This window comes from Sorex araneus, chromosome 1, assembly GCF_027595985.1.
Source record: "Sorex araneus isolate mSorAra2 chromosome 1, mSorAra2.pri, whole genome shotgun sequence".
In the NCBI taxonomy this organism is placed as follows: Eukaryota; Metazoa; Chordata; class Mammalia; order Eulipotyphla; family Soricidae; genus Sorex; species Sorex araneus.
Window position 1 is genome coordinate 229068275 of NC_073302.1, and position 25117 is coordinate 229093391.

At 42.9% G+C, this 25117-nt stretch overlaps 1 protein-coding gene across 3 annotated transcripts in view; it reads left to right on the plus strand.

Moving 5' to 3' along the window:
• XPO4 (exportin 4) overlaps positions 1–20372 on the plus strand; it is a 119544-nt gene extending 99172 nt beyond the window's left edge. For all 3 annotated transcript variants that reach the window (XM_004604502.2, XM_055134569.1, XM_055134577.1), the window contains 10 exons: positions 2455–2614; positions 3428–3597; positions 4673–4847; positions 7003–7296; positions 8060–8240; positions 13264–13382; positions 15203–15333; positions 15781–15898; positions 16259–16351; positions 19253–20372. In XM_004604502.2, coding sequence (XP_004604559.1) covers positions 2455–2614; positions 3428–3597; positions 4673–4847; positions 7003–7296; positions 8060–8240; positions 13264–13382; positions 15203–15333; positions 15781–15898; positions 16259–16351; positions 19253–19450 — 1639 coding nt within the window. In that variant the 3' untranslated portion in view covers positions 19451–20372. The remainder of the gene's footprint in view (positions 1–2454; positions 2615–3427; positions 3598–4672; positions 4848–7002; positions 7297–8059; positions 8241–13263; positions 13383–15202; positions 15334–15780; positions 15899–16258; positions 16352–19252) is intronic.
• Positions 20373–25117: the final 4745 nt, after the last annotated feature.

Below are 25117 nucleotides of genomic sequence, written 5' to 3' on the forward strand. Positions count from 1 at the left end.
AACTGTTGATCACATGTAATGTGGAAGAGTTCAGATCATTGAGGAGCCCTGCTATTTTTAAAATAACCAGCTTATTTATGTGAATGAGGTTTTGCTTTGTGCTTGTATATATTAAAATGAAAATCAGGAATCAGATTATTTCAACTATTTCATTTTATCAGTAAGTAACAGGCATATGGACTAATTTAGGAAAACAACCTTGCTATAGTAAGACCATGCTCACTTAGACATGCTGTATTTTTATGTTGAAATATTTAAGTTTCTATTATATTTTGCTCAGTTGTATACTAGCATAATAATTATCACTCAGTCTATAAGGTAATTTAATGTTTTATGATCACTGTGGAAAGTTTTTTAAATTATATTTTAAAATCTAGGCATTTGTTTCAGGAAAGTACATGATATGATCAGTAAAATAATAAAGCATAAAATGTGTTAGGATAAGATGTGGGGAAGTGAAATTGTAGTCAAAATTTAAGGAGAAAAAAAATTGTAAAGTTTCTGTTAAGAAAAACATGTTTAGGGGCTGGCGTTATAGCACAGAGGGGAGGGCATTTGCCTTGTACTCGGCCGATCCAGGTTCGATTCCCAGCATCCCATATGGTCCCCTGAGCACCGCCAGGAATAATTCCTGAATGCAGAGTCAGGAGTAACCCCTGAGCATCGCCAGTGTGACCCAAAAAACAAAAAATAAAAAATAAAAAAATAAGTGTTTAGCAAATGGATTATGGCATCAAAAAAAACCATGACAATATCCAGTGCATAATTTTTGAGGTTTAATTGTTTAATTCAAATTTTGATAGCCTGTAAATTATGTTATTTAAAAACTCCCATGTGGGGGGAAAATTGGTGTCAAAATGTATTGTGAGGTTGTAGAGATATTTTTGCTCACAACCCATAAAATAATTTATTAAAGTTTGAGCATTGGTGGTATAGGGGATATATGTAGAGTGGGGGAAAAAAAGAGTGTCTGGGCTAGTACTCTAAAAATCACCAGATTTCAAGAAATCCAGAGAAAGGAGGATCTCCTAGACTGGGAAGTAGCAAGTAGCAAGTTGAACATAGGGAACTATGACCCAGAGGAGGATTTTTTTTTTTTTCTTTGCTTTCTGGGTCACACCCGGTGATGCATAGGGGTTACTCCTGGCTCTGCATTCAGGATTACTCCTGGCGGTGCTCAGGGAACCATATGGGATGCTGGGAATTGAACCCGGGTTGGCCGCATGCAAGGCAAACGCCCTACCCACCATGCTGTCACTCCAGCCCCCAGAGGTGGATTCTTTTATAAAGGCAAGTCATCACCAGTGTGTGGCACTTCTGAGAGACCCAGTTGGGTAGAGGACTGAATCTTGGCACATAGATTCCGACACAAGGAAATCTTCTCGGTCATCTTGAGAATGGAAGGAAAGCAGCAGGAGTCAGACTCAAGGTGGCTAATTCCTCGGTGATTTTCAGAAAATGACGTCTCGGTGGGTTCTCTTGGTTACAGTCTGCTGCTTTGCCTTTTGACTGAAGTCAGTTAAGTAAATGCCTCATCTGCTGATGTGCCTCCCTATTCCAGCCCCCAACCAGGGGCTTTACTTGTTGGCATTTCATGCTATTACCAACATAATGAGAATGATGCAGTTTCAAGCAGTAGAGAGATGATGATGTAGATTGGTTTTGTTGTTGTTGTTTTAAATCACCCCAAGTTGCTCAGGGATCCCGGACCAGTGATGCTCGGTTTGGCTGCTTAGTTTTTAGAGCCAGCCATAGCATGATGTTGGGCCAGGTGGTCCTGGGGGACACCACGGCTAGAGTGGGGGACCCTGATGATGCCCGTCAGCCTTTGAGCTCCCGCCCCAGACTCTCCCCTCTAGAGATTACGTTCTTAACAAAAATTTTATTTTAAAATACTATGGAGAATAATTTTGAGACATAGTACAGTGGAGAAGGCTCTTTGCCTTGGATATAGTCCCTGATACCACAAGTAGTTAAGAGCACTGAGCAGAGAGCCAGAAGTGAGCCCTGGGCACTACCAGGTGTGACCCGCAAACAAACAGAATAAATTTGTTAGGAACTTTAGAGATAAGACAATATTTGAAGCACTCCTCATTAGTTTATCCTCAGCCACACAGTGGACTGTGTCTAAAACCACGCAGTGTTACCATAAGCACAGAAGCAGTGATGCGGTGCCCCTGGAGTCTGCGTGACTGAAACCCTCTCCAGAAAGTAACACTGAGATCTGAGCATAGAAGTTTCTAGCCAGGACTCTCTCTTCTTTCTTTGTCTTCTTTCCTGCTTCCTGAAAGATCAGAAATATCACAGGGGCCTTGACCCTGTTAGGTGGCAGTTTCAAACATAACCAACCTGACCAAAATCTAGGGAGTTGAGAGCAAAAAAGGACTTTGAAGAAAATATATACAAGAATTGATAATAAGCGATAAAGGAATGGCTTCTTTTTTATACCCACAGGTTATTATCTGCAGTCCTGAGAGTTTCAGAAGTCGAATCTCGAGCAATAAGAGCAGATCTCACTCACCTACTCAGCCCGCAAATGGGCAAAGATATTGTTTGGTTTCTAAAACGCTGGGCAAAGACTTACCTCCTGGTGGATGAGAAACTGTATGATCAGGTCAGAGTTGAAACTGTTTGATTTCATTTGGATTGATGATGATGAAATCTTAGAGGTTTAGAACATTTTTCTAGGTGATTTTATCATGGAAAGGTAGAAATTGGATATTAATTACATCAACGAGAAATAAAATGGGGGCTGGAGCAGTAGCACAGCTGATAAGGCACTGTCTTGCACACAGCTGAGCCAGCTTCAATCCCCAGGACCCCATGTGTTCCCGTGAGACACTGAGTGCAGTGCCAGGAGTAAGCCCTGAGCACTTCCGAGTATGGCCCCCAAACCCAACCTCTCCTCCTTCCCCCACAAAAGAAATGAGCAGGATGTGTGTGTGTCTGGGCGGGGGGGGGGGGGGGGTGTTTGTTTGTTTGTTTTGATTTGGTGAAGTTAAGTAATTTTATTTGAAAGCATTTACTTATAGAAACATGTAAGAAGGTGGTAGGGAGAGAGAGGGAGGAGACTGGGGGGAGGTGGGAGAGGGAGGTGGTGGGAAAGAGAGGAACAGGCAGTAGTTTTAATACATGATTGCATATTTGATTATTTAGTTAAATATTTGATTATTTAATTACATATTGTTTGTGAAAGAACTAATTTATTTTGTGTTTAGTGTAAATATGGCAGCGTGTTAATGAAAATAAATCTCAGGAACTAACATTAGAATGCTTTAAGTATATGTGCCTGGCTCTTTATGACTTGTAGAAATGAGTACATTTATGAAATCGATGGGCTACAAGTAGTGTTTCATCCTGAGATCTTTAACTTGTTTATTTTCCCAGGTTGTATTTTTAAATTTGCTTACCTTTTTTTCCTCTGCAGATAAGCCTGCCGTTCAGCACCGCCTTTGGGGCGGATACGGAGGGCTCGCAGTGGATCGTGGGCTACCTCCTGCAGAAGGTCATCAGTAACCTCTCCGTCTGGAGCAGCGAGCAGGACCTCGCCAGCGACACTGTGCAGCTACTTGTCACCTTGGTGGAGAGAAGGGAAAGGTCAGCTGTTGTTAGAGCCAGGCTGAGTGTGTGTCTAGGAGAAATCTCAGTGTGCTGTCAGTGTAGTCTCATGAGATATACCTGGCATTTGGGTGATATACCTGGCATTTGGGTGGATTGTGTTTAAGAAACGACATAGCCTGTCACTGTTCGGAATGCACCTGGGACTTTGCCCTCTTAAGGGGCCATAGAGATAGTACAAGGTTAAGGCTCTTTGCCTGTGGCTGGTCTTAAATGACCCCTGGGACTGCATTTGCACCCCCCCCCCCCCCGCCCCAAGTCCCACCAGGAACGACCCCTGAGTACACGGTCAGTACAGAGCCCTGAGCACAGCTGGATGTGGACCAAATCCTCTCCTGGACTGCCCCCGGAAAGAATTGTATTGATTTTTCAAGGGGTCAGCATCAAAGTCCTCTGACTAGCGGTTTAATGTAGTGATTTTATAGTTGAACAGACTTGAGTGTACGGGACTGGAGGGCCAGCTCAGTGGGCATGCAGGACTCTAGCTATGCTGGGAGTATCTTCCCAGCACCACCATTATGGCTTCAAAATCAAACAAAGATGACCCCTTCCCCCGAGCCCCGCAAAAAGCCAAGCCCGTTATATAGAATAGTCCATTTGATTGTTCCCGGATGTTTTATTTGTATCCCATTCTAAAGACAAGAAAAATGAAAAATTTGGTACTTTTGCAATGTGAAAATTTTTACTGCTTTTGGCCAAAAATCTTGTGAATACTTTTTTCCTTTTATATAGTAATATAACTGTGGGTATTAGTATTATAATGTAATACTGTATTACATTTTATATTTTACTAGGTACTGTGAGACATACTTCATTAATATAAATTCTAGGCCATGATTTTTGTTGCTTCTTTGTTGCATTTCAGGAAGTTATTCATTAAGAGAGATTCACTAAATTTTACTTGGTCTAGGAGGAGATTTGGATGGGGGCTGTGTTGATGCCACGCTCCCAAGTTTACTCAATTATCTGGTCACCTTCCTTTAAAGGAACAGAAAATGGATAAAATTGGTATACATATAAGTAATATATTTTGTCTTCTTATTTCTGACTGTAGGGCAAACTTAGTAATTCAGTGTGAAAACTGGTGGAATTTAGCTAAGCAGTTTGCAAATCGAAGCCCACCTTTGAATTTCTTATCAAGTCCTGTGCAGAGGACTCTCATGAAGGCCCTGGTCTTGGGGGGTTTCGCACACATGGACTCAGAAACCAAACAGCAGTACTGGACAGAGGTAATGCTTTTCTTAATTTACATTCTATCCTATGGGTACGCTATACTTCTTTATCTGTGTGCTGCAGTGAAATAGTTCATGGTGATAAAAATATTTTGTGTCTTAACAAGTTGCTCGTGTCTACTCAGGAGACAATATCGAACATTTTCAACTCAAATGGAGACCTGAGATGGTATATTGATTCTCTCTCTCTCTCTCTCTCTTTTTTTTTTTTTTTTTTTTGCTGTTTTGGGGTCATACCTGGCGATGCACAGGAGTTACTCCTGGCGGTGCTGAGGGGACCATATGGATGCCGGGGATCAAGCCCGGGTCAGCTGCATGCAAGGCAAATGCCCTACCTGCTGTGCTATCCCTCCAGCACCAATATATTGAGTCTTTCTTGAGGGTCAGCAAATTGTAGCCTTGTCTTAAACAGAGAGATGTAAATTAAATACTGTGTTAGTTTATTCAGGGTGCTGTAACAAAATGCTGCACTTTTGTTTGTTTGTTTGGGGTTCACATGTGGTGGTGCTCGGAGCTTAGTCCTGCCTCTGTATCGGGGTCATTCCTGTGGCTTGGGGGTCATGAAACCTGCATTGGCTGTGTGTACAGCAAGTGCCCTTCTGCTGTACTATCACTTTGGCCCCACAAAACATTTTTAGTAGCTTAAACAGCATTATGTCTGGAAATTCTGCAGCCCGGAGTTCTAGAACAAGGTGCTCTTGGCTACTTCAGGAGACTTGCAGGGATTACTTGCTCCGATGGCACTCTGATGGCCCCCGAGAGTAGTCTGTTTGTAGGAGCATCAGGCCGAGCTCTGCTCTCCTCTTCACAGCCTTCTCCACAGAGAGTGACAGAACAAGAAGGTAGGCAGTGCCACAAACAATGAAAGTCCTTGGCCAAAGGTGACAAAACTGATGAACAGTTGAAGAAAAGTGGGGTACGGCGTGGAGATCAGATTACTTGTAACATAGGGAAAACAGTGGAAGTTTGTGGGGGCAGAAGGGCAGCAACTTTTTATCATTGGTATCATCAGCTTTACCCCTAGTGTGACCATGTATAAACTATAATAAAAAACACTTTTTAAAAGGTCCTCTTTACAGAAGACTGTCATACTGCACTGTGTCCTGTCTTCCCCCGTGGCCTTATCCTAATGTATCTAATTATATCTGAAGCAAAACTTTTAAAACATTGCCCGTTTGGTGGCTGGAGTAGTAGTACAGTAGGGAGCGCACTTGCCGTGCATGCGGCCAGCCCAGCTTTAACCCCCAGCACTCCAGATGGACCTCTGAGCCTGCCTGAGAGTGCAAACTCAGGAGTAAGACCTGAGCACTACTGGCATGGCCCTCCCAAAAAAACAAGCCCCTGATGAGGTTTGGGGTTTGAACTTCATGATGTCAGTTTGGGGAGTGACATGACTGAACCCCTAGGGCTCACTGTAGATTTACTGCCTTAGAGTCTGAGCGTTCCCCCGGGAATGGGAGCTGCTCGTGCATGCTGCTGTCCAGCTGTGGTGCTTTGTTCTGGTGTCGGAGAGGGAAAGTGACCATTTTACCAGTCAGTATAGCTTTAGATAGAATTAAGAGATTTATTATTTTCATGAATATGCATATTCACTCTGCTAGCCTTGGAAGGATTGAGACTAAATCTTGCCTGCTTTTTTTTTTTTAAGTAAAGAGTTATTGAAAAAAGTCATCGTCGGGGGTCTGTAATCATAATTTGCAGTTGGGAGAGATGGTATGTCTCGCACCCTCTCAAATATCTATCCTCTGTTGGAGAAAAAGCTTTAAGACTGAACGTTTTCATTGTTTTTCATGGCATGCAGTTTTTGAGGGGGAATGGTGGTGGTGATCATTTGCAGAGAGACTTTTGTAACTAGAATTATAGGCAGAGCATTGAATAAGTGATCATATATATGTGTTCTTTTTGTATACCAGAAATTAACGATAACCAGGGAAATGTGATATAGTGTTAAAAGACTTTCTTTACTAGACTTTCTTTGCTTCTAAAAGTAGAAATGTTTTCAGAGAGTGAATCTTTTTCCACGTTGAGGAAATTAAAAAAAATGTTTTCAGAGAGTGAATCTTTTTCCACGTTGAGGAAATTAAAAAACAAAGTGACATAAGAAACAAAGCAGGTAGATCAAACTTGTAGGAAATGTGTTTCGTTTTTGCAGGTTCTTCAGCCACTTCAGCAGCGATTCCTGAGGGTGATAAACCAAGAGAACTTTCAGCAGGTGTGCCAGCAAGAGGAGGTGAAGCAGGAGGTCACTGCCACACTCGAGGCACTGTGTGGCATCGCTGAGGCCACCCAGATTGACAATGTGGAAATCCTGTTTAGTTTCCTCATGGACTTCCTTACCAATTGCATTGGACTGATGGAAGTTTACAAGAACACCCCAGAGACTGTCAACCTCATCATTGAGGTGTTTGTTGAAGTCGCCCATAAGCAGATTTGCTATCTCGGAGAGGTGAGCGCTTTCTCGCCTTTGAGATCAAAACGCTCTGAAGTTGTAATAAAGTAATAGACGCTCTATTGCAAATGAGCCTGAACTTTTCAGTGAGTATGGTTTGACCTAAGATTTTTCTAGAAGTCTGTTTCCAAAAGAAAACAAATTATGGCCCTGGTGGCCCCAGCACTGTCAGGCCTGTGCAGTGCCTGGTTGACCAGGGAGTTGTGGGAAACACCATTCCCATCCTCACTGAATGTTACAGAAGTTGGACAGCAGAAGTAATAATCCTGTTGCCAAAATTGTATTGTCTCTCCCTTATGCATCATCAAATGGATGCACCCAACAGTTGGATGCCAATTCTGACGTTAGAAATCTGCTAATAATTTAAACATATAAGATTTTCATAACTGTTAATGTCTTAAATATTAGAATTATTGTCAGGGGCCATGGATAGCACCGCTCAGTGGTAAAATGCATGCCTAGCTGTGTTGTAGAGGGTCCCATTCCTAGCACCGCCCCCCCTGCTTTGTCCTTCCCCCAAAAAAAAACCACTGACAAAAACTACTGTTAGAAATCAGAATAAATGTATTTCATTTCCAGTGATATTCTCAGTGCTCAGGGTTCCCATCCCTGGCATATGCCTAACCCCAGGGGGCAACATAGACCCTTTGTTAAAATTTAGAGTAAATTTACTAAATTGTATTTTTCAGCTTTTGAAATATTTATATGTTTCCAGGTTAGGATCTGCTTAGTATAATTTATGTAATATGCTTTCTCACAGTCGAAAGCTATGAACTTATATGAGGCCTGCCTCACTCTATTGCAAGTATATTCTAAGAATAATCTAGGACGACAAAGAATAGAGGTTACTGCGGAGGAAGAACAATACCAAGACCTGCTTCTCATTATGGAACTTCTCACTAACCTTCTATCCAAAGAGTTTATAGATTTCAGCGATACAGGTAAGTATCCTGTCATGGATTGAAATGCTGTTGTGCTTTTTAGCAAAGAAATGTTTCTTGTGAATGGGATTCCAAGAGGAAATTCAGTTTTCCAAATAGTTGAAGGTTCACTTCTGGGGTTGAGGTGAAGGTGGAGCCGGTGACCCCTCCGCCTGACTTCCCTTTTAGAAGAAGAACGTCATTAACATGTCCTTACTGAAAAACATAGTACTGCTTTGCTCTCTCACGCCGGCCTGTCGCTCTGCTCCTTCCAGGGAGGGTCCCCTGGAAGCATGGAGGTGTGTGTCACCTGTCATTGCAGTCTGGAATCAAGTACTAGATCTGACTTCAGAGCTCTCTTTAGAGTTGTTTTGTTACCTCATCACTCGGGCATGTCCTCTTCTGGGGATAAAACTTGGCAGTACTTGTTGGAAGGGAGACATGGAATGGGGCATTGGCTGGCCAGAGTGTGACTTACAGTGTCCTCCCTGCAGCACAACCTTGGGCAAGTCACTTGTCCTTCTCCTGTCAAGAAGGATTATGAAAATGGGTTTAGTAATCTCTTTCAGAATGTTCTAAATTTTAGCTAATGTGTCTTTGGTCGCTTAGCTTGGTACCTAGCAACCACTAAACAAAAGTTGTTTTGCAACAACTTGATCAGCAATTGAAACCTTATTTGTGTTTTTTTCATTCATCTCATACCCCATTGCCAACCTTGCCTTAAAGTAAAAGAGGTCTGGGTTTCTGAGAGAAAGTGAACTGTGTGGGATTTCTTTTTCATGAATATGCAGATTTGGGCTAACAGACTCTTTGGACTTCTTTTGTGGGTGCACTTATTTCCCAGTGCTTGAAGTTGTTCATTCTATGTTCATTTCATTATGGAGCAATAATGATGGAACAGTGACTTTTCTACATCTGTACTGCCTCCACGCTGACAGGATCAAGTAATCTTTAGTTCAAAGGGTAGCTCATCAGTCCTGCAGTGCCAATCTCCAATGCTCTTTTTTTTTTTTTTTTGGCCAGCACCCCCATGGCCACTATTATCTCAATCTGCTGTTCTTTTGTGTGTTTGGGGGCCACACCTTGCTGTGCTCAGAGCTTACTCCTGCATCTGCACTCAGGGATCACTCCTGATGGGCTTGCAGGACCATGTGGGATGTGGATGCTGGGGTTCAAACCCGGGTTGCTGCATGCAACCCACTGTACTATAGTCTACTGTTCTTGATTTCCGGTTTCCTAACGTTTTCATCATCGTGTGTGCTGTTAGACACTCGCTAGTCACTGACACTTGTGCTTGCTTGCCAGGCGCCTGTATCCCAGCAAGCACAGTTACACGTGCCTGTGGACGCAGGGCACTCCTGTGCTGTGGGCCCTGCGGCAAGTTCGGAGGGCTCACTGGGAAGAGGGAGCCAGACCTTCTTCATCTATCTCCTGGATCTGGGCACATAGCACCTTCTTTCTGTCAACCATAACACAGATAAACTATAGAGAAAACACTGAAATTCCCAAGGAAAGGAGGGGATGGGGATGTTTCCAAGTTAAAAAACAAAAAGAGACACTGAAGAAAGTACAGTGAGTCAGGCTCTGGCCTTCGTGCAGCGAACTCAGGATTGATGGTCTCAGGAGTGATCCCTGAGCTCAGAGCCAGGAGTATGCCCTGAGCACTGCTGGGAATGTTCCCCTTCAAAACCTCCCCACAAAAAAACAAGATTAAAACCGTTATAAGATAATTTAAAGGGAAATTGAGTTTTAAACTTAGTTCAGGATTGGAATAACAAAATAAGGGTAAATTGGGCCCAAACTCGTAAAAATCCAAGTTTTAAGATGCTGATTGGGGGGCACAGCAGGTAGGGCGTTTGCCTTGCACGTGGCCGACCCGGGCTTGATTCCCAGCATCCCATATGGTCCCCTGAGCAGGGGTGATTCCTGAGTGCAGAGCCAGGAGTAACCGCTGTGCATCACTAGGTGTGACTCAAAAAGAAAAAAAAAAAAGATGCTGATTGGGGCCCAAAGATGTGATGTGCTCAAATGGCGTGGCCCTGGCTCCACTCAGCCTCACATGGTCACCAACACCTTCAGGACTGACATCAGAACACTCCTTGGTGGTCCTGACCCCTTCTCCCAAAAATAAAGCTTGAAAAAAAATGATAGAAGGGAAGACACGTAAATTTTTCTTTTTACTTTTTTCTTTTTGGGTCACACCCAGTGACGCATAGGGGTTACTCCTGGCTCTGCACTCAGGAGTTACCCCTGGCGGTGCTTGGGGGACCATATGGGATGCTGGGGATTGAACTCGGGTCGGCCGAGTGCAAGGCAAATGCCCTACTGGCTGTGCTATTGCTCCAGCCCCTACTTAAGTATTTTTAAAGTTCAAGGGAGTAGGTGAAGAGAAAATAGAAAATACTTTTTAAGTATCATGAAGTAAAATGAACATCGGAGAAGAGCTAGTGAAAGGGTAATAGGACATGGGCCTTTGCTGTGTTCCTAGGGCCAGAGCCCCGTGTGTGACTGGAGTGTAGAGGCCCTGTGCCCAGCGCGACTCAGCCCGTCCCCCTCACCTCAGGGCCGAGCCCGAACCATACCAGTGCCTTCCGCGTGTGGAAATACTTTCTGCTGGGTGGAAGCTGTGGTTTGGAAAATGGACTGCCTCCTACAATTCAGTCACAATCAACGATCACGAAATCCTGTTAATCGTCGATTTCTCGAGCGGGCTCAGTAACCTCTCAATTCGTCCTTTCCCTGAAATCTTAGAAGTCTCTCTCGACTTGGCCTTCCCAAGGATGCCGCACTGGAGGCTCGTTCAGGGTCAGGGGAATGAGATCCAGCTTGTTATTGGATTTAGTATATGAATACACCATGGGAAGCTTGCAAGGCTGTCCCATGTGGGCAGGAAACTCGCAGCAGCTCACCAGCCTCTCCCAGAGGGAGAAGTAGGTCACAAGACACCGCGCGGCTGCAAAGCAGCCACGTGCTTCTGGGAGCTTGCTTTTAAGTCTCTGGATGTTGCCCATTGACGGGATTACACACACCTGGGTTCCTCTGCTGGTACCTTCATGCGTGAGGCCTGTCCGAATGTGTGCAGAGGGGCCTCGAGCATGGCTGTGGCTAGGTTCCAGTGGTCTTCGGCCTCCGGCAGCTCTGCTCAAGGTGGAGAGGGAAGCTGGAGCCCATCCCCTCCGAGGGGTCCCGGGGAAGACAGCCAAGCGTGCGGGCAAGAGACTCTCTGCCACTAATACAATCTAATACAATTCAGTATTAGATGAAAATGTATTTTTGAGAAGCATTTTTAAAATCACATTCATAATTTATTTCTCCTTGTAAAATTAATATGCTCTTAATAAAAAGAACTTTGGGGGGAGGGCTGGGCTTCATCCAGTGGTGGTCATGTCGTACCCTTGGCTCTGTGCTCAGGGATCACAAATGACAGTGCTCAGGGGACCTTGAGGGTACTAGGAATTGAACCCCAGTTGACCACATATAAGACAAGCATCCTGTCCCCCTCAATTTTTTTTTTCTGATACAGAAAAATTCCCCATAATTTGACCTAAAAAGGCCTTACCCTTACCAAAAGGAAGTCACCCTTTTGATGTAGTTCTCTTTGTATTCACCCTCTATATATAACTTGTAACAATTGTATAAATTATATAAATTGTATAAATTATAAAATGTATAAATTGTAACAATGTATTACCTTGGTCATTGGGCTGGAGCGATAGTATAGCGGGTAGGACATTTGCCTTGCATGCGGCTGGCCCGGGTTTGATTTCTCCGCCCCTCTTGGAGAGCCTCACAAGCTACTGAGAGTATCTCGCCCACATGACAGCCTGGCAAGCTCCCCGTGGTGTATCTGATATGCCAAAAGCAGTAACAACAAGTCTCACAATGGAGACGTTACTGGTGCCCGCTTGAGCAAATCGATGAACAATGGGGTACGACAGTGCTACAGTGCTGCCTTGGTCATTAGTGAGTTATTAGCCTTTTCCTACCATTAGACTCTGACACACTTTTATGGTTCCCACATACATGTATTTGATCTGTTTCTTAGCACAGTAGTGATTTCTTACCTCTTGAATCTCTTTGAATTTCTGACTGTATCCTGAGTAGGTACAGTTCTCAAAGCTTTCAGTGTGTTGTTTTGCAGGGTAGTTATTACACTGTATTCTCACCCTCAGTGAAATGTTATCAGCCACTTTCAGAATTCAATTTCAGTGAATCAGAAGTAACATTAGAATTTTGCATGGCCTCAACTGTTAAAATGGACTGCTTTTCATTTTTGGTGCTGTTTGATGTCTATGGGCTTTGCTCACCTGATTATTTAGGTCTTAGTCTTTTTTCCTTATTCATATATTTGCATTCCTTTGGGTTGAGAATAGTAACTCAGGTGGGGAGTACTCAGGGTGCCTAAGGACCACACCTGGCCATACCTGACCAGCTCGACCATGCTGAGGCCTGAGGATGTATGTGGTTTTGGGGCCCACTGGGGCCTGCCTGGTGGTCTGGGGGCCTGGGCTCTGCTCACCGAGCTGTGGGCGGCTTTGTGCAGTGCTTGTTGGCTCTCACCCGCTGCCTCTGCTGCCCAGGCTCTGGAAGCTTTTTTTTTTTTTTTTTTTTTTAACATTTTCCTTTATGATTTCTCCTGCTCCATTTAGCTTAGAAAAATTACACACTCCTGAGAGAGAAAGCAAATGTTAATGTGGAAATTATATAACTATACCCTTGCATCATAGATTTAATTTTATTTTTCAAATCATTGGCAAGCTATTAGTTTTGCCTTCATCTTTGTAAAAGAATAATATAAACACAAAATACCTGCATCTATTAGTACTCAGAAACTCTGCAAAGGAAAACACAGAATTTCAGAGTAAAATTTCCTATAGACCTCTGTCGTCACTCATGTCTTGGTTTTGCTTTAGGATTTGAGTCTGTTACTATTTTCCTAAGGGGAGAAAAGGTCCAGATTCTCTTTTCTCTTTGATTTACTGGTAATTAGTAGAGGGTCTTTTGATGGCACGACTCTGAGACTACCTTGCTTGTGTTTTCACAGACGAAGTGTTCAGAGGACATGAGCCCGGGCAGGCAGCAAGCAGAGCCGTGTCAGCAGCTGATGTTGTTCTCTATGGCGTCAACCTGATTCTGCCTCTCATGTCGCAGGACCTTTTGAAGGTAATTGAAGAAAATGAATGTGAACATTAAAACTGTGTATAGTATATGCTTCAAGTTTTTTATGTGTGTTAGGTAAAAATAAACATTTGATTTAATCAAGGGTTTTTTCGCTACCTCCTCATCTGCTGAGTATACATGAAAATAAATTATTTGTGTTCCTGTTACTCTTGCAGCCCCTCAGTCCTCTGCTCCCACCTGAGTCCTCCTTTACCCATATGCTAGTGGCAGAAAGACAGTCATGATTCTCTTAGAAACTGAGTTCAGACAGCAGTTTCACTTTACTCATCATTTGTCATTAGGCAACTAGAGTTACTGTTGTTCGGGTATATTTCTCTGATACTTTCCGAGAATTGTTTTCAGATTGTGGAACAAAGGAACAGAAGGCAGTTTTCAAGGTATTCTAGATAGAAATTGGAAAGTTTTAAAATTTGTGTATAAGGGCTAAAGAGACAGTACAATGAATAGTACACTTGCCTTGAACATCACTGAATCAGGTTTGATTCCTGGCAACACATATGGTTCCCCAAGTACTTCGAGGAGGGATACCTGAGCACTGAGCAAGGAATAAGCCGTGAGTGCTGCCGGGTGTGGGTGGATACTTTTCTGGGTATGTTGTACATACCTTGTTTTTTTAGCAAGTCAGTGTTGAGGGTGTGATTGCTGCCAGCTTACCCGAAGACTTTCTTTTCAGCAGTGGAGGAGGAAGTAACCAGGTGTTTCTGTCCTTGTGAGATAGATTCTTGGGAGCTAGGCCAGGAGTTGAGCAGCAGATTGTAGGCTCTACACTGCTATAGATTATAGGGAGTGATAAATTGTATATTGATTTGCTTTTAGGGCTTTGTTTTGTTTGTATCATCAGACTATTAAACATTTAGTTGACTATTTTGTTGTTGTTATTGTCATAGGTAGTAGTGGTGATTTTTTTATTTTTAATTATTTTAATTTGGGGCCATACCTGGCAGTGCTCAGGGGTTACTTCTGGCTCTGTGCTCAGGGATCACTCCTGTCAAACTTAGGGGACCTTATGGGATGCTGGGACTGAACCTGGGTCATCTGTGTGCAAGGCCAGAGCCCTGTCCACTGTGCTCTCTCTCTGTGCTAGATACCTATTTCGTAGGTGAGTTTAAACTAGGTTCTGTGCTTTTTTTTACCTCAGTTTTCCAGGAAGGTTCAGATAGAAAATCATTTTTGGAGATAAGAAAGACAGTTTGTATTGTCTCCTTGTATCTTTTCAATACACTTGAAGGCAAATAAACAGTGCAGAGGGGTTTTATTTCTAGGGCTAATAATTTGAGATTTGACCCTTTGACTTAATTGAAGAATTTATTAACTGTCCAGAGGATAGGTGGCTTCGTATATTACTGTAGAATTCTCTTTATTTTAATTTATATTTGCAGTTAATTAGATTTTCCTGGGTTTTTTTAGTATCGTGTGTGTGTGTGTGTGTGTGTGTGTGTGTGTGTGTGTGTGTTTTGAAGTAATGCAGGTTTATTTGGAGGTTTTTGAAGGGGAGGAGGAAGAGAAAAGTGGGAGAGAGTAACATGCTCAAGAGAGCGCAGGCTTCCCCAAAGATGGCGAAGCCCCTACACGTATCTCAGCGTTAGATAAGAAAGCATGAAAGTACACATCTTAGGGAAGATGCAGACGACACATGCACTCAGACACCACATGTGCTTGGCCACATGGGCACAAGCAGCACGTGGGCTTGGGCTTTTAAAATAAACATAGTTAAAAACTTGGTTTTTACCTTTTTATTGCATTAATTAAAGTGGAACTTAGATGCCATTAAGCAATCTAAATATTTAACTTTTTTTTTTCAGTTTCCAACCCTTTGTAATCAATACTACAAATTAATCACATTCATCTGTGAGATTTTTCCTGAAAAAATTCCGCAGCTTCCTGAAGATCTTTTCAAAAGCTTGATGTACTCTCTAGAACTAGGAATGACATCATATCCTTTAAAGGAACATCATTATCACTTGTCACTTGGGGGAAAAGGTCTTAGTTAAAGGAAAGTCTAAGATGTTTTTATTTTCATTTGTGGTGTGGATTTGGTTTTTAGGACATGCCATTTCTCTATCCTAATTATGCTCTCCTTTCATTAGTGTGCCTTTCCTGTCCTCCTTTCTTAGAGCCCAGAGATATTTGACCCTGGTCCAAATTCACTCTGGTGTTCCATCCTTAGTAATAAAGAAGTCTTTTCATTAATTGTGTGGGTTATAATCAGAAATGGAGAGTTCTCCAGGTCACAGACACTGAGGCCTCATCTCAGACACACTGGGAAGGAACAGCACACTCAGAAACTCCAGAAACAGACGTTCATTTGAAAATTGTTGCAGTTTTTAAATCTTTTGTGTCAGTGTATTGTCCTCGTTTGTTCTTTGACTTTCGGGATCAGAATGAGCTCCGAGGTCTGCCAGCTCTGCCTTGAAGCCTTGACACCATTAGCTGAGCAGTGCGCCAAGGCCCGGGAAACAGACTCGCCACTTTCTCTGGCGACACGGCACTTTCTTAAGGTGAGGTGTGTCTGGGCAGCGTGCTGTGAGCCATCTGCAGAGGAGGTGCTGGCATTTCTGCCGAGAGAATGATGGCTTTCTGTGTTTTCTGGAAGGTCATTTCCTCAGTGCCTAGTCTCTCCTTTTATCTTATGTTGTTGAAAATTGATGTGTTAAAGATCACTTGAAATTTGATTGTTTGATTATTTTAGTGTACTCTAATATGTCACATGTCACAAGCCCTAATTCTCCAGTGCTCAGATCTATTTAATAAGTACCCATGACTGTCACACCTCTGTGTGTATTTTGGAATGGTGTGGGGCAGGAGTAGTCTGTGACCAAAAGTATTTTTTATTTAGAGTTCTTTTTGTGTACTTTCAGCTGGTTTTTGATATGCTGGTTTTACAAAAGCACAACACGGAGATGACCACGGCTGCCGGGGAAGCCTTCTATACATTGGTGTGCCTGCATCAGGTAGGGGACGAACTTTCGCAGTGAGTCAGCAAGGAGATGATGTGGACAGAGGAGGGCCAGTGATACGCCATCTGTTAATTGTCCATGACTCAGTGCTTCAATTCTGTTTCAGTGTTGCTGTATTTGTTTGTTTGTTTGGGGGCCACACCCAGCAGTGCTCAGGGCTTACTCCTGGCTCTGTCTTCACGGATTAGTCCTTGTAGTCTTGGGACCATATGGTGTTCTGGGGGTAGAACTCAGGTTGACTTTGTGCATGTGCCTTCCTCCTGTGCTCTCTCTCTGGCCCTAGCTCTTACTCTGTATTTTGCCTTTACTTAATAAGCTTGTTGTCTGTTTATAAGTATTTCTTTTCTCCACAGTTACAAACCATCTTTTGCAAACCGTCAATACACAACTGAACTAGGAGTAGTATTCAGAAAATAAAACAGTAGAGACATGGTTTCTACACTTGGAGACTCATAGTTTTGTGGGGAGATAAGAAACCAAGGTAGCAGTGGGTTATCCCTTCAGGACGGGAATAGTATTATTTCTTACTTACAGTATCGAAACAATGTAGTGCTTCATATTTCATTATGGAGGCCCTTACTTAATTTTGTCTTGAAATTTTGAAATTAGTGTACTAGCTCATGTGTCTCCTCATCTAGTAGAATATTGGGGAAGATGTACGGGAAGAGCTCTGTTGGGTCATCAGCCACGTCGGTTTCCCGGCCTTCACCTCCCTCCCATCCTGCCACATGTACCTTCTGAAGCCAGTTTATTGGCTTTAGAAGCTTTGGCATGATTTTATGTATAGAGACCACAACATTTGCTGTGTTTTTTATTTCCCTTTATATGGAAAAAAAGAAAGAAAGAAAAGATGGGATTGAGGAGCATTTTTGTGCTATTTAAAGACTCCTTTCCTCCAGACTTCTTAGGCCATCTGTGCTCCGAGTGGACGTGCTCTGAGATGTATTTCTTACTCCGCTCTAGAAACTGCTTCTGCAGATGGCGCCTATCTCAGTCTGTGGCCATCTCTACCACTGGCTTCTTTGTGGCCTGCTAGGAAGAGAGGCATCTTATCCTCACATACATAAGACAATATATTCTGAAGCCTTTTCAGTTTAATTAAATTTTTTTATTTGTTATTTTCTGGGCTTAGTTCTGGCTATGGGCGGGAGCGGTAGCACGGCGGGTAGGGCATTTGCCTTGCATGTGGCCGACCCGGTTTCGATTCCTCCGCCCTGCACGGCAGAGCCTGGCAAGCTCCCTGTGGCGTATTCGATATGCCAAAAACAGTAACAAGTCTCACAATGGAGATGTAGCTGGTGCCCGCTTGATCAAATCGATGAGCAACGGGATGACAGTGATACAATGCTACAGTCCTGGCTGTATACTCGGGGACTACTCCTGCAGTGCTTGGGGGACCATGTACAGATCAAATCCAGGTCAGCTGTGTGAAGGAAAGCTCCCTACCCACTGTACTCTCCAGCTTCTGGAGTCTTTGGAGTCTTTTAAAACAGTCAGACATCCAGGAACCTGAAGGTAGGACTCTTGCCTGGCAATCAGCCAACCCATGTTCCATCCTGGGCACTCCATACCGTCTTCTGCACACAGTTCCAGGAGTGAGCCCTGAGCACTGTCAGGTGTGACCCCAAAAACAAAACCCACTATTCACACTTTCTAGGAAAGAGAGCAGACACTTGGCCGGAATATCCTGATGCTCTCATCTCTGTCATTTCAATTGGGTAGAAAAATGATTAGATTTGATTCCCAGTTCTCTCTGAGCACACCTGTCAGGTGGAGCAGTTTAGAATGGAAGCTAGGGGTTGTGCCCAAATTTTATAACTTTGCTTTCATTGTTTTGGTTTCCCAAGAAGTTAATATAAAATAGCAACCAGAACACCACGTTTTTCAAGAAAACTTAGAAACTTTTCCTTATTGAGTTTTCCTTAATCTCAACTCAGTATAAGACTGTGTTATAGAGGGGCTGGAGTGATAGCACAGTGGGTAGGGCGTTTGCCTTGCACACGGATGACCTGGGTTCGATTCCCAGCATCCCATATGGTCCCCCAAGCACTGCTGGGAGTAATTCCTGAGTGCATGAGCCAGGAGTAGCCCCTATGCATCGCCAGGTGTGACCCAAAAAGAAAAAAAAAAGACTGTGTTATGGAAGATATTCCTCTCTTACCAGAGATGCGCCCCCCCCCCAAAAAAAAAAAAAATCTGGGGCTGGAGGAATAGTCCAGCAGGCAGGGTGCTTGCCTTGCGAGTAGTCAATCCAGATTTGATCCGTGGCACCCATATGGTCCCTGAAGCTTACCAGGAGTTATCCTTGAGCACAGACCAAGAGTGAGCCCTGTACATGACTGGGTGTGTTCACCTAGCAAAAGAAGAAGAAAAACTGCAGAGATACCTCATATTCCTGTGTTTGTGAAGCTCCTCCTTGACCCTGCTCCAAAAGCCGCTGGTGTAGCACTGGGTAGAATTCCCAGCATTCTGCTTATACTTTGAAAAAGGCTTGTGTGCGGGCACTGCCCTTGAGCCTCTGGACAGGATATTTCTGAGTACTGTGGAAGCACAGAGGTGGCATCGGGACAGTTGGAGAGCACATGGGGTCTGGAGCCAAATAGCTTTGGCTCCCTGAGGTAGCTAACTAACTTCTGTGTAGAGACTTCACTAGACTTCACTACAGAATCCCAGATAATGAACAGTGTATGTCATAGGCTTGTGCTGTAGAGAAACAAGGCCCTACCAAGGTGGGAACGGTCCGTAGGTCCTGGGACATAGTAAACTCTGGGCATATTTTGAACTACTAAGACAGTAGAACTCTCCGACTTTACCCTGTCGATTGGAGTTCCACAGTCTGGTGAGGAATCAGACCTGCTTATGTGTGTGATCACGCCTCCTTTATGTCTTTGATAGGCTGAATACTCTGAGTTGGTGGAAACGCTACTGTCAAGTCAGCAGGACCCAGTTATTTACCAGCGATTAGCTGATGCCTTTAACAAGCTCACCGCAAGCAGCACGCCCCCGGCGCTGGACCGCAAGCAGAAGATGGCCTTCTTAAAAAGTCTAGAAGAGTTTATGGCAAATGTTGGTGGTCTCCTTTGTGTAAAATAAATGACAAAACTTTAAGCTAATTTAGATCCTTTCTGCAAAGTGCACTGAATTGCTAAAAGTTGGTTTGATTCTTGATCTGTTCCTCGGTTCTTTGGCCATTTTGAATTTTGGAGAGCCTGAAAGTTTGATCTGTAACACAGTGAGACAGGAGAGGTCAGCCTTGAATCAACTTCTGCTGTTTGCCACAATCTGTCATACAGTGTTTTGTAGATTTTTGAATGGCGATATAAAATTCTCAAAATGAAATTCCATATATGTGCAGACAGATATGGGCACCATGAAATACATATTCAGTGCCTTTCCCCCCCAGAATCAGAATATGCAGTGTCTGACCAAAGTCTTCATCTTTCATGATTCAGTACTCAGTGGCTGTATGCTCGGCGTTTTTCTCAAAAAAAAAAAAAAAATGCCCGGGTCACCTGTGTCGCTTGAAGAGCTGGTGAAATGGCAGATTCCGGGCTCGACTATAGACCCTCCGAGTCTGGTTTCTGTTGGATCTTGAATTCTTCATTCTAAGAAGCGCTCCCCACTTCCAGCCCTCACACCACCCCCTAAGTTTAAGATCAATGCAGAAGACATTGGAAACCCCTGAGAGACATTGTGCTTTCAAATTTGGGGGGAGTCTTTGATGACTAGGTTTGTAACTCAGCAAAAAGAAGAAACATCGGGTGTTGGCTGACTTTCCATTACATGTTCCTGCGCTTTCTCTTTTGAACGTCAGCCTGGTACCGCAGGGTTTCTGATCCTGGTCTCTGACTCTTCCTCTGATGCCTGGACCGGGGAAAGAAAATGCATCTCTCTTCTTTGTTCCATAACAACTGTAGGAACTGCAGCCATTTCATTGCCTTAATTTTAAGAAGAAAATAAAAGAAAGAGAACGACTTGCTTTAGTAAGGAAATAAAATTTGATGCCTCAGTTGGTTTAGGGTGTCGGCTGCTATGAACCCTTTGATCGTGTATTTCTGTGGGTTTATGAATGGAATGAAAGACTTCATACATGTGTAGTCTTCTTGAGCGTGTTTTAAATCCAGCCACGAAGCCCATGGCTAATAATCTACTCTGAATTGTTTGCTTAAGCAATAACTGTTTTAAAGGATGTGAATTACTGATTTATACAAACTATTATACATCGGGGCATGAGGGGTGATAATTATGCTCAAGTGCGTGTTGTTCTTTTTCACAGGAGCCATGGAAATTTAATTTAAGGAAACAAAAAAATTCACTTTCGGAGCCTCTAGTTTGGTTTTTATAATTGGGATTTTTGTATTGCTGCCATGCTACTTTTATTTATGTGTCCCAGCTTGAATGATGGAATAAAGCTGGTTTGTAAAATAGTACATACAGGAAACTCTCCCCCAGGACCGGAGAGTATAGTGGGCAGGGCACTTGCCTTGCATGCAGCTGACCTGGCGTTTGATCCTTGGCACCCCATGTGTCACCCAAGCTCTCCCAGGAATAAGACCTGAGCACTGTTGGGTGTGGCCCCAAAGTGGTGAGGGGAGGGGGAAACTCTCCCCAGTGCTGTCTAAAAACCACACAGTACAGTATGAGCAGCCTCTACTGCAGACTGTGAAACTGCTTCTGAAGGCTGCACTTGCTCCTGCTCTGCCCTCAATACCGGGTGCTAAACTATCCTTCAGATTCAACATTGTCTGAATTGCATTTAGCATATACACCTTCACATGTGTTGCCATGCAGAACTCTGTGCTAATAAGAGCACTTGACAAAACTGCAGCACCTCTTCCATCCAGCCTGTGCATGGGGCGTTAGTTATGAATCAGTGCAGGCCTTGACCCATGGCTTTTAATTTGATAACCATTGAGTCCCAACAGAGTAAAGACACCTTAGAAGACTAGGAAAAAGCTGTTATTCTTCATGAAATGTGCATATTGTATTTTTCAAAAAGACTGAACAGAGCATTTATTTTTTTATTTTTTTGTTCCCATTTAAAAAACAAGTCTTATGCAGCAGGTATCATTTTGTTTTTATCATTCTTAGTTTTACATATTTTTCATCGCCTTCATGCTTTCTTGGTAGATATGTATGAGGAGGGGAGGGAGGGAGAAAGGGAAGGGGGGAGGCATGAGAGTGTATGGGAGTGGGGCTGGAGCGATAGCACAGCGGGTAGGGCACTTGGCCAACCCGGTTCGATTCCCAGCATCCCATATGGTCTGGTTCCCTCCCCCTCGCCCCAGCAACGCCAGGAGTAATTCCTGAGTGCTTAGCCAGGAGTGACCCCTGTGCATCATCCAGGTGTGACCCAAAAAGCAAAAAAAAGAAAAAAAAGTGTATGGGAGTGTGTGAGAGAGAATAGGTGAGAAATATGAGGGAAGGAAAGGCTTGATAAATGAAAAGGCATCTGCTTAATAATAATTAGATCAGTTTTAATTAAACCAAGATTTCAAACCAAATAATACTTAAGCTATCACTAAGATGTGCATTGGAGACAAATTGGAAAGAATGATCCCCATTTCTTAGGTAGGGGAAACACCATTTAGTTGGAATGGTTGGTATCTTTTCTGGATGTTTGTGCATGTTTCTTTAATTTGTTTAGTCACAATCTTTTTTTTGTCCAACTTTGTCTTTAGCTATGTTTACTTTTTTGTTGTTCTTGTTTTTTACTGTTCTTGGTCCAGAACACGGACTTATTTCTAGTAAATTGGTTTTTTTTTAAACGACTAAAACTTGTTATCGAGTGTTAAAAGCAAAAATATTGTTTGGCTCTGGATTTTAGGAATTTTGTGTTCTATAAAATTTCTTGGAGCCATTCCTTTCCGCATACACCTTCTCTGAGGTGTCCCAGGGATGGTCAGTAAGAACTCTGTCCTTTCACAATGCAGCAGTACCTATTACTGTGTCTTGTAGCTCTCTTGGTTTGCATTTCTGGTTCTTTGGCATGGGTGACTGCCTGGAGCGTGGACTTCTTGACAGTCTCTGACAGTGCCCCTTCTAGCAGACATTTGGGTCTTTCTGCCATCCTGCCTGTCTGGTTGAGCCAGTGGTTTGTTGACATCACTGCACTAAGTTTTCATCTGGCACAAAATCGGACATTTTATGGGTGAAAACAGAATCTTCAAGTATGTTCCAGATGAATTTTAAGAGTTTAGTCTTATTTCACTGTTAACCATATAACTGACTATATTGTTTTGTATCAGATGAGATATTACTGTTTTTTTTCATAATTTTAATTTCAAAACCGAGAATCTATAACATCCTTCAGTTGCTTTAACACTCACATGTTGTCTTTTCACTTTCTCCTTTACCAAAAATGTTTAGTCTCTATATTTTCAGTTTCATCCTATTTTCTGTTTCTGTTCATACTTGTACAAGCCCCTCAGATATTAAAGGGAATGATGCATCAGGTTAAGGATTTTAGGTTTGCGTTCCCTGGAACACAGTGCCGATCGCACTCTTCAGTGGCAGCGTTTGTCATTTACCTGTGTTCTGTGGCCACCTCTGCCATTAGACCATAAAAGTTAGAGGCCAGAGGTGTGGGAAGGCAGGCTGGGCAAAAAGGAGGCGGGTAGACACATATAATAGGGATGGTGGGGGAGGTGGGTGCCTTGCCTCACCTCACCTGTACCAGCCTGACCTAGTTCCATCCCTAGCACCACATGCAGTCATCTAAGCCCTGCCAGGAGTTACTCCTGAGCACTGCTGGGTGTGGCCCAAAAAGCAAAAAAGCAAAAAAAAAAATTAGCTATCTTTTACAAATAGTTATTTGTTATTAGTTTCTACATAAAACATTAATTCTTAAAGACATGTGTTTAAATAGATACTAAGGAATAGACTTGAAAATTAAATTTTAAAATAATTTTCTCAATTCTTTCACAGAACAGCTGATTTGAGGATATAATGATGTGTTGAATTATTTTAAATCTTTTAAATTAAGTGGATAGTCCCTGTCTTGGTAACATTGCTTCTTAAAGAACTCTTTCAGATTTGTTTTCTTAATATTAAAATTGTCCAGATTAGATAAATTGCCGAGTTCGTATTTATTTGACGTGCCATGGTTCCAAGTTTTACCTTAAACATTTTAATTTGGCTGTTGAGAAACATGAACTATTCCTAATTGACTAGAATAGAAACCAGGACCATATTTAGCCAAAGAATATGTTTGGTTCGGGTAAAGATAGATGCATTCTTCTTGTTTTTAAAAGGATGGGGCAGATTGGTATGTTTCTAACCTTGCCATACTTCAGAATGATGGTGATGGTGGTGATTGGGAGGTGTGGTTTGCATGGCCAACTCAGCTGCTCGCACCACAGCCCACATGCGCCCACCTCCCCCGCTACACTTCCTCCTCACTGGCTCCCAGGCCTTCCCCGCCTTCCCCGCCGTGTGGAGCCTGTTTCCTTTTCTGGTCTCTATTCTTAGGTCTCTTAGCTATTGGGTACTGTGATATATACACTGATAGTTATTTTTCCTAGCCTGAAATTAATTACTGCATCTTTACTGTGTATTTCATGGGAATCTGGCCTAGTGTTCATGCACTCAGTGTGCTCGAGTCCTGTTGTACTGGTGTGATGGTATCTTTGACCACAGAAATTCACGACAGATTGCAAACACTGAATTGTGATTTGGTTCTCTGTGCAGGGGAAGAAGCTCCAGCAGTGAATCTACGGTTTAATGGTCACAAAGTGCTAGCACTGCTACCACTTAGCACATGTACACTTTTAAAAAATTTATGAATATTAAAATTTTAAACTTACACTAAGCCTATGCAGTTTATTTTTAAGAGACTAGGGTTGATTATGCTATTTAAATATTTACCTATATTAACATTACTAATGAAGGTACAAAATTGCATTTAATTTTTTCAAAAGATGCTAAATACAATTTTAGGAAATTAATCCAGGATTTGTACTGCTGTGGTAACAAACTGAATATCAAATTGATAAAGTTTAATTTGTATTTTTAAAATTCATAAATGGGAGCTAAAATGTGTCCTTTCACTAAATATTTTTATTACATTTTTGTTTTGATCATGTGTGATTTATTCATTTATTCATAACCAATTTGCTAGACTGTTTTATGAACCTTATCTAAATGGTGCTAGTTCGTGTATATAAAAGGATTGACGCACACAGGACTATACAATCATTTAACAGTTTTAAAGGCAAAGTGAGCTATATCTGTATCACTGTTGTCCTATTGCTCATTGATTTGCTCGAGCAGGCGCCAGTAACATTTCCATTCATCCCTGTCCTGTTCAGGGTCAGGGGAATGAGGCCCATTATTGTTACTGTTTTGGGAATATCAAATATGCCATGGGTAGTTTGCCAGGCTCTGCCATGTGAGATTCTGCATCTCTCTCTTACCGGAGGGCAGTTTGTGGGTGTGACTGCCAACCTACAGAAAAATGGGGACCTGGGTGGAGAAGTCCCAGTCCCGATCCGAGCAGGCTTGGAGATCTCAGCTACAGGTCCCGCATACCTGGGTTCCTCTGCCGGTTCCTTCATGTGTGAGGCCTGTCCAAGTGTGTGGACGGTGGCCTGGAGCATGGCTATGGTTGGGTTCTGGAGGTATTCAGCTGCCGGGGTTCTGCTTGGAGCGGGGAGGGAGACTCAACCGCCTCCCTCCGAGGGGCCCCCGTGAAGACAGCCTAGTGCTGGGGCAGGAGATTCTGCCCCTCTAGAAGTACATCTTCAAAATCAGTAAGCAACA